The sequence below is a fragment of the Cydia amplana genome, chromosome 16 (assembly GCF_948474715.1).
Source record: "Cydia amplana chromosome 16, ilCydAmpl1.1, whole genome shotgun sequence".
Taxonomy (NCBI): domain Eukaryota; kingdom Metazoa; phylum Arthropoda; class Insecta; order Lepidoptera; family Tortricidae; genus Cydia; species Cydia amplana.
Window position 1 is genome coordinate 538,840 of NC_086084.1, and position 9,709 is coordinate 548,548.

At 41.3% G+C, this 9,709-nt stretch overlaps 1 protein-coding gene across 1 annotated transcript; it reads right to left on the bottom strand.

Moving 5' to 3' along the window:
• Positions 1-407: 407 nt before the first annotated feature.
• LOC134655190 (acetylcholinesterase-like) lies at positions 408-9,709 on the bottom strand. Its single transcript, XM_063510640.1, has 3 exons — positions 9,487-9,709; positions 8,037-9,316; positions 408-602 (listed from the first exon to the last, which is right to left on the bottom strand). Exons 1-3 carry the CDS (start codon positions 9,658-9,660, stop codon positions 437-439), a joined length of 1,620 nt encoding a protein of 539 aa, XP_063366710.1. The 5' UTR covers positions 9,661-9,709; the 3' UTR covers positions 408-436.

Sequence of the window (9,709 nt, forward strand, 5' to 3'; positions counted from 1 at the left end):
AGAAAGCCGTATTTGATCTTTTGATGTCGTGTACAAACGCAACTATTTACTATACTGGAATATTTGACTCGTCAAAGTAAAATATTTGACCTGGCTACCACAATGATGACTATTAATAGACCGACCGCTTAAATGAGTCCTAAAGTATACTTTGTTTTAATTTTAACAACACCTCGCATACTTTGCTTACTCGCATATTACGCAAGGAAACTAGGAACTTAAACTTTTGTTTCAAACTCTATTCTTATAAGTAGGTATTTACTGAGCTCTAAGTTCCTTTCGCAATTATATTTCCAAGAAACGAATAAGTACAGGTAAAACTCCTTTAATTTCAGCTACACGAAACGTCGTACAAAGGTAATGTTTGAGTTCAAAATAATTAACGAAACCAAAAGTCATGTATTTAGTACAAAACCAACAAGAATACAGGGTACAGTTATTTTCTTCTGAACTTGTGGTACGTTTGGTTCCAGAACGTCATCGCCTTTTCCTCCCACAGAGGGCGGTAGTGGAAGTGCTTGTCTATGACTAGAAGACGGGCGTCTGTCCGGGTGCTTGGCGGCCATTTTGGGAGACGGGAAGATGGCGCCGGGGTCGGGTTTCTGTTAGATAAACAATCAATATAAAAACAATAAGCAAAAGTCAAATGCTTGTAAGTGCAGGCGATTATGGTGCAAGTAAAAGATCTTGATGTATGATAAAAATAGGGATTTAATATCCGATACTGATACAAGCGTATTATGAGATAAAAATAGTATGTAAGACGCGTGCGGCGTTGTGGGTGCCGCTGGAGCTAATGGAGTGTGGTGGGGTCCGTATCTGTACCCCGCGCGCCCGCGCCCCGCGCGGTGACTTGTTGTCGTAGACATGCTGGGGGGCCGTTGGAGGAAGCTGAGGGGTCGGTAGGACTGGCTGGCGCTGAAGCTTCTTCCAACATCTCGTCATTGTCATCAGGGAGGGGGCACACCTTGTTCAGTGCCCGTCGTTCGATCCCTCTGATGGTTCTAAAATCGCCTACCCTGGCGATTCCGTCCTTGCCGTAGTATAGTCGATGGACACGTGCAAGTTTCCATCTCATGGGAGGTAGGTTATCCTCGTTGAACACTACCATAGCGCCTTCCTTGAGATCTCTATAGGGATGTCTCCATTTTGTTCGTTTTTGTAGCTCGGAGAGGTACTCGTTTTTCCACCTCTTCGCGAAACTGTCACGTAGCGACTCGAGCAGCTGATAGCGCGTCTTTATGCCCTTTCCGGATGCAGCAGGAGGGGACGCCAGCGAAGTCAGAGGGCGCCCGATGAGGAAGTGCCCTGGGGAGAGGGGAGAAAGGTCGCTGGGATTACATGTAAGAGGAGTAAGGGGTCGGGAGTTAAGGACCGCTTCAACTTCCGTGCAAAGGGTACTCAACTCCGAAAACGTTAAGCAAGAGTTACCTATTGTTCTTTTTAAATGGTATTTTAAGCATTTAACATTGGCCTCCCACAGTCCGCCGAATGTGGGGGAATAAGGGGGATTAAATATGAACTGAATGCGCTCTTCGGCTGTGTAATTATATATGGACCTCATGCCTGCCTGTAATGCTCGTCCCAGTTCATTGTTTGCACCAACAAAATTAGTACCGTTATCGCAATAAATTTTACTAGGTCTTCCTCTACGCGAAATGAATCTGCGAAGGCAGGCAATGAATGCTTTAGCACTAAGGTCACTAACGGTTTCTAAATGGACTGCCTTAGTCCAAAAACAAATAAATATACAAATATAGCATTTGCTAATTCGATTTCCGCGTCCTATTTTGCTCGAAATTGGAAATGGACCACAAAAATCTGTTCCCGTTATAGCAAAGGGGAAGTTAGGAGTGATTCGACTAGCTGGCAGGTGGCCCATCAGCGGCTCCATGGCTTTGGCTCTAAGACGAGTGCATATTACGCAGCGATGGTATATGCTTCGTGCCAACGTTCTACCTCCCAGGGGCCAAAACTGGTCTTTGAAGCTTGCCAGGAGTAGCTGAGGGCCAGCATGCAGTAAGCGTAGATGCTCGGCTCGCATCAACAATTTTGTTAAGTAATGTTTAGCGTGTAGTAACACTGGATGCTTTTTGTCATAACTATATTCGCTATTATTAAGCCGACCACCTACTCTCAGCACGCCGACGTCATCAAGGAACGGAGACAGCTGTAACATATGGGACGAGGTAAGTTTTTTATTATTTTTTATTAGTTTAAGTTCATCTTTAAATGACTCTGACTGGGCTAGTTTTATAAGGTAAGTTAAGGCTGAACTAAGTTCATTTTCTTTAAGGGGTCCAACTGACCGATTATGTTTTTCTTTAATTTTACAATTGTTTATAAATCTGTGTACATATGCAATTATTCTTTTTAAGCGTAATGAACTTGAATATCTTTGTATGTAAATTAAGTTTTTAGTTTCATTGTTTTGATTTATATTTGAGTGTAAGACTTTCATTTCAGGTAAAGCGGTCTCGGTGGCGGGGTTTTGCGGCCATTCAGATTTGTCATGTTTCAGGAAACCTGGACCTTCCCACCACAAGGATGACTCAACAAGGAGGCTTGGAGCTACGCCTCTCGAGGCCAGGTCAGCTGGATTTTTATCAGTGGGTACATGTCGCCACGAGTCTCTCGAGGTAAGCTCACGAATCTCATTCACTCTGTTACACACGAATGTTTTAAGTATTTTAGGGCTTGTTTTTATCCAGCCAAGTGCTATAGTGGAGTCTGACCAGAAAACCTTTTCCTGTATGGAGCAACGAAGGGCTCCGCTGACCTTGGAAACGAGTCGAGCGCCCAATAGGGCTGCTGACAATTCAAGTTTAGGTATAGTCTGAACTTTAAGGGGACAGACTCGGGTTTTTGCGCAAAGCAATCTGACAGTTATGAAGCCTGAACTATCCGTGGTGCGTACGTATACGCAAGCCGCGTAAGCGTCTTTAGACGCGTCTACAAAACAATGGATCGCACAAGCGACAGGAGATGAACATTGTACATGTCTAGGTACAGAAACTGAAAGTAAAGCATTCAAGTCGTTATGTAGTTTAAGCCACGTTTTCTTAATGTCCGCGGGTACCTCCTCATCCCAAGTCAACTTGATAGACCACAGTTTTTGAAGTAAGATTTTAAGTGTAATAGTGCAAGCACTTAGGAGCCCAAGAGGGTCAAATATCTTACAAGTGTTAGATAAGATTGTTCTCTTTGTAACGATTTCATCTTTAGGAATTGGTTCAATCGCAAATGCAAGATTGTCAGTGTTTGGTGTCCACTGTACACCTAGAACACTGGACTGTTTACTTAGGTTTAGATTGTCAGATACTACCGAATCCTTAAATATTTCAGGACAGTTGCTACGGAATTTATGCACTGGAAAGCATGCCGAATTAAGTGTGCCTACTACTCCGTTGAGTACGTGAGACAAAGTTTCTTTACTGTCTGCACCTGTTAAGATATCATCCATATAGCAATCACTTTTTATGACTTCAGATACTAAAGGGTCCGGGCATTCTAATGCGAGCTGTAAAAGGCACCGTGTGCTTAAGAATGGTGCTGAGGCCGTGCCGTAGGAGACAGTATTCAATTGAAGCACTTCTAAAGGCTTTGTGTCATCTTCGCGCCATAATATTAACTGTAAGTTTCGTTGCGAATCATGAATTAGGATTTGGCGATAACATTTTTCTATGTCTCCCGTAAAAACATATTTATGTTGACGGAACCTGATTAAAATATTAAAGAGGTCGTCTTGTACGACAGGGCCTACACATTGTATGTCGTTAAGGCTTTTTAAGGAGGCACTTTTCATGCTTCCGTCAAAGACTACTCTCAATTTGGTACTTTCACTATTTTCTCTTATAACGCAGAAATGTGCTAGATAATAACCGAATGTCGGCTTATCGATTCGTGTGAGATGACCTAAAGACTCGTATTCATGTATAAAATCACTATATTGTTTTTTCAAATTAGGATCTTTATTTAATTTTTTCTCTAAGGTATAAAATCGCTTAGCAGCACCTCGGTAAGAATCGCCTAATGACTTTTCAGGGGTTTCTTTCAGTGGCATCTGAACTGTGAACCTGCCATCTGGTAAACGGTAAGTATGAGCTTTAAAGTGCTCTTCACAAAACTCCTCGTCAGCTGACAAGGGAGCTTTGGCTTCTGGAAGTTCTTCAAGGTTCCAGAACTTGGTCAACTTTTCACTAATTTCCTTTGTGAAAAAACTATGAAGCTTTTGCGACGTTTTAGAATTAGGAACATGAGTTGGAATTAAACGACCTGCTACGATCCAGCCGAATTCTGTACTTACAAGAAGGGGTAAATCTTGGCCTAGACGTATTTTTTCAAAACCTAACAGTTCGTAAAATACTTCGGCACCTATCAATATATCGACATCAGAAACTTTATGGAATTCAGGATCAGCGAGCTGAATATGTTTAGGTATGTTTAGTTGAGTAAGGTCTACAGGTAAGTTGGGCAACTGATCTGTAATCTCATTAAGGACTAAGCAGTTTAGCGTCACTTGGAACTGATTTGACATGGAGCTGACAACTACATCGCATCGATCGGATGCTGAGAGTTTAATGTTTTTAATGCCCGATATATCTAAAGAATCGGGTTCAGGATTCCCTAATCCAAGTTTATTTTTTATGTTTTCAGTAATGAAGCAAGGTTGGCTGCCGGCATCAAGGACAGCGCGAGCTACATATGATACATTTGTGTTGGGATTGGATACCTTAACTAACGCGGTACCAAGCATAATCTGCTTATCTGATCGGACTGATAAAGCCCTATGCGGTTGGTTGACTACTTCAAGGTCATTTGATGTTCCAACCGTGGGTGTCGTCGCAGACAAGGGTTTAGTTACGTTATTATCTTTATGCAGTAATGTGTTATGCTTCTTATGACATAATCTACATTCTCCTAATTTACAATTACGTGTTTCATGTCCGCGTCGTAAACAGTTGGTGCAAAGATTTAACTTTAAGGCTTCGCTCCACTTGCTTTCGAGCGGTAAAGATTTGAATGATTCGCAGTCTATGATTCTGTGACCCTGACTACACATTGGACACGATGAACCTACCGGTTTAGGAGTACTGGACGTGAGGAAACTTTTTGCAAATTTACTATGTGTGAATGAGCCTTTATGTTCATTTTGTGTGAATGGGCCTTTATATTCATTTTTTGTGAATGAGCCCTTATGTTCACTTTTTGGATGACTATCTTTAGGAATATGAGAGACGCTTTTTTCATGTCTGTTAGCTAATGTAGTTTCTAAAATGTCCGCTCGATTGCGAAGAAACTCGATAAATTCGTCCAAGAGTGGCAAGTCGGAGAGATTGTTTCTATACTCCTCCCACTTACCACTGGTGGTCGAGTCCAGTTTACTGGACACCATAAATATAATCAGCGTGTCCCATTGGTCAACCGGCTGTCCAAGCGTAGTCAGTGCCCTCAGGTTTTTGGTCACAAGGTCAATTAAGTATCTTAAAGATTTATGTGATTCTCTGGTTAAAGGATCTATTTTAAAGAGAGCCTTCAGGTGATTATTAATAAGAATTTTCTTGTTATTATACCTCTGGCATAACAAATCCCATGCGACCTTGTAATTTTGTGAAGAAAATTCAATTGACTTGATTACAAGTGCCGCGCTCCCTTCTAAGGACGATCGTAAATAGTGGAATTTGTTAATTTCAGGGATAGTTTCATTATTGTTTATTAATGACTCGAATGTATCGCGGAATTCCAACCACAAAAAGTAATTACCGTCAAACACTGGTAATTTGATAACAGGTAATTTTACGTTAACGTTATCCTGACGTGAGCAACTACTGTACGAACTTTGTTTATCCTCATTATTTATGGGTCGCAATTTTAATAATGTTTGAGCACTGGCAATATCACTGTAAAACCGTTTTTCAGTTTTCTCTCTTTCGCGAATTTGTTCATCCGGGTTAGGATAAGATAATTCTATTTGACTTTGACATCTCTCAAAATCACAGAATAAAGCTTCCATTTTTGCAATTCGCAAATTCAATTCATTAAATTGCGCTTCAGAAATTTGGTCAGGTTTTATCCTTTTCAACTCTTCAATAAACTGTTCAAAATGTGTCAGTCTACCTCTAATTGAACCGCGTTGTTTAATTAAATCTTTAAGCTTTAATTCATTTTCAAGCGCACCTATGTCTACGCCGCCGTTAGGAGAGGTGGGTGTAGTCATTATGTTATATTAATATTTATATGCGAGACACTAAAGTTGAAATGGATAAATAATGACCCAACACAAAAACGGTAATAAACAAGATCTAGTAAAGGGCAATCAATAAACAAGATAAGAAAACTGTGCATCAAACCAGGCAGGAGTTCCAGGTGCGCGGAGACACCGCGCGAAAGTAGGTCAAGTCTCGCTCGAACAGCTGACGCGAAGTAGGTCGGCACTGCAGCGAGTAGGCAGGCACCGCCGACGCGAGCGCAGTCAGTCCGAAGGATTTATCCTGGAAATGTCGGCCCGAAACGAAATGAGCTATGATGCAAGTATATAAGGTATCTAATGGTTTGGACCTTTGAGGAATAAACACTATGTTTAATAATGTGAGATAGTAATTATTTACTGGTAAAAACGTAATTTTACTTATTTAAAGTTACTTAAATTAATTGCTTTTATGAAATATCTTAGCGAAATAATGTTTAAGGAATGCTTTGTATAAAGAAAGCGTGAACAAGGGCGTGTTCGGTGCACAAGCACTTATTATTTTACGTAAACAACTTAAAGATTAATTATAATATTAAGCAGTGCAATTCAAGATGCAATGCAATTAGCACTTTATGACTTATAGATTAAGGTTGATTAGCTCCAGCAGGCCAATGGATTAAGTGCTTTTAGGCTTAAAATGTTTTTAATTTTTATAATGATTTTAATGCTGAATTATGTATAGGCAAGTATAGGCGCGTAGCAGCATAGACGAAGAATGCACTCAAGATAAGAAAGATGATTAGCGGAATCTAAGAAATTTACTAAAAGTCGTAATTATTTTTTGGAATAAAGTACGCTAAGCACAAAAATCAAAACTAGGATAGGTAAAAGGGTAAAGGATAAGGATTGAGCACTCCCCTGGAAGTAGATCGCCGTCGAGACCCGCGTGGCATGCAGTCCAAAGGTTGCGCGCTGCAGTTTCTTTGTTCGCGCTTCTCGAACGTTCTGCCTTCCCTGTTGCTATGTCGCGTACGCGCAGATGTCTTGAGGTGACTAGTCCTGTCACGGTCGCCAAAAACTTGCAGGCGATTATGGTGCAAGTAAAAGATCTTGATGTATGATAAAAATAGGGATTTAATATCCGATACTGATACAAGCGTATTATGAGATAAAAATAGTATGTAAGACGCGTGCGGCGTTGTGGGTGCCGCTGGAGCTAATGGAGTGTGGTGGGGTCCGTATCTGTACCCCGCGCGCCCGCGCCCCGCGCGGTGACTTGTTGTCGTAGACAGTAAGTCCTCTGAATTATCTTACAAACTATCACAACACCTTTTCACACAAATAAATATTATTTTCTTTGTAGCAGAAGGGTATTTGGATTTGGCAGGTGAACACCCGGACTTCGAAAGACTTGGATTGGTTTCCGTAACATGGAAACCATGTGCTTTTAGGTTGCCTTTCCGCTGTCACGGAGACAAGCGGAGATCAGAGGAATTACGATTGTTGTGATCCAAAGAGCGGAGAAGAGATTGGTTTAGGTACCTACAACCAAATGCTATTGGTTGACTCCTCTCATCTCCGCCACAGTGGAAAGGCAGCCTTACGGTCTATAAAGTCGCTTGGTCTGTAAAAAGCTGAAGATCGGCATTTTCGGTCCGCTGTTCAAATCCGTATTCGACCGTAGTGTGACTACTTAAAAACATATCAAAATTTTTGATAAAAAAATATGTCTCCAAAATTCTACACAACGACGATTCTAATTATTCTAAATTCTTTGAGTTAAATTACAATTATTATTAAAATGGAGATAATGAGATTGGTAATGCTAATACGTATAGAAACTTACCCAAATTTTGCAAAATTGGTCCACATTCTACTAACAACATCCACTATATCTTGTTCCATCAAATAAGCAGTAGGGAAAAGTGGCTTAAACATATAAAAGAGTTCATCAGCGTGTGTAGCTCCAGGAGCTGTCCCCCATCCGCAAAAAAACTTGGCCACATTCAGCCAACCATCGTAGTCTAATCTATATGTAAATATTGGCTCTGTACTTGTCTTGAGAAGCAGGTCTATTGTGGCTAAGACTGGATACGTAATCCCAGAATCACCTTCATAATGAGAAAACTCCTCAATAGTCTTCTTTGATATGGCTTTATCACCCATGTATAATTGCTTTAACTTATCAGCTATAGCTCTTTTCTCTTCTTCGTCTTTAAGGTCAAGATCTCTTGGCAAGGCTTTGGAAAAATCTAATTGAGCTATGGTTGTGTCATTCTCTTTAGCAGTAAACATATACCCTTCTGCATTGTTATACCCTATTATAATTGGCACTTTATGATAATCCCCTTTAGATATAAGAGTAAAGGGTTTCTCTGGCAAGAATAGCTCAACGCCTGGTATTTTTTTCTCGACACAAGGCACAAAAATGTTTTCTGATAGAACTATGTCTCCCTCTTTTCTTGGTACTCGAGTTTTCATCAACTGCTGACTGGATTTTGTCATCAATGCCTTGTATATTTCGTTTGTATTGTCTGTAGTATAGCCAAACTGTTGAACGTATGATTTTGCAATTTGCAAAGGTTCAAACTGAAAACTCCACGGAGACATTGCAGTTCCGCTTTGCATGACAGCTTTATGGAATAGTCCTTTCGACATAGGTGATATCAAATGATAGGAAACGGAAGCAGACCCAGCGCTTTCTCCAAAAATAGTTACATTATCACGATCACCACCAAATGCTTTAATATTCTTTTGAATCCATCTTAGAGCCGCAACTTGGTCTTTCAAGCCAGCATTGCCTGGTGCATCCTTAGTGCCTAAACATAGGAAACCTAGGATTTCTAATCTATAGTTGAATGTGACGAGTATAACTCCATGCTTAACTAAGTACTCTGGTCCGTAGAGGAAAGGAGATCCAGAGCCATCTCTGAAGCCTCCACCGTGGATAAATACGAGGACTGGAAGGGGCGACTGGGGATGGGAAGACTGCGGAGGAGTGTAGACGTTCAGGACGAGGCAGTCTTCCTGGCCCATGATGATGGAGCTGGTGAGACGTTGGGTGCATTTGACGTTCTCGTCGTAAGCTTCGAAGATGCCATCCCATTTTGGTTCTGGTCCAGGTGCCTGGAACATTCGAGAAATATTGTTATAAGTACCATATTAATGTACCTATTAAAAATATCTGTAGGCGAGCGAAAATGTATGGACACATTGTGAATATATTCGATCGTAACTATGCAATTTTGTGACTGTGAAATCCATTAATAAATAGTCGCATGATGTAATGATCTAACCTGAAATCGACTGTTGACAGTGGCATATGGTACGCTCAAGTACGCGAGATGCGAGCCGTCATGCGCTATGCTCCCGCGCAGCAGCCCGCTGCTCACGCGCAGAGGCGCCGTCGGCTGCCGCGCCAGCCGTGCTGCCCATAGCGACCACAGCACTAGCCACTTCGTGCTCAACATGCTTTACCGGAGTGGCGACATCTGTTAAGAATATATTGTACAATTACGT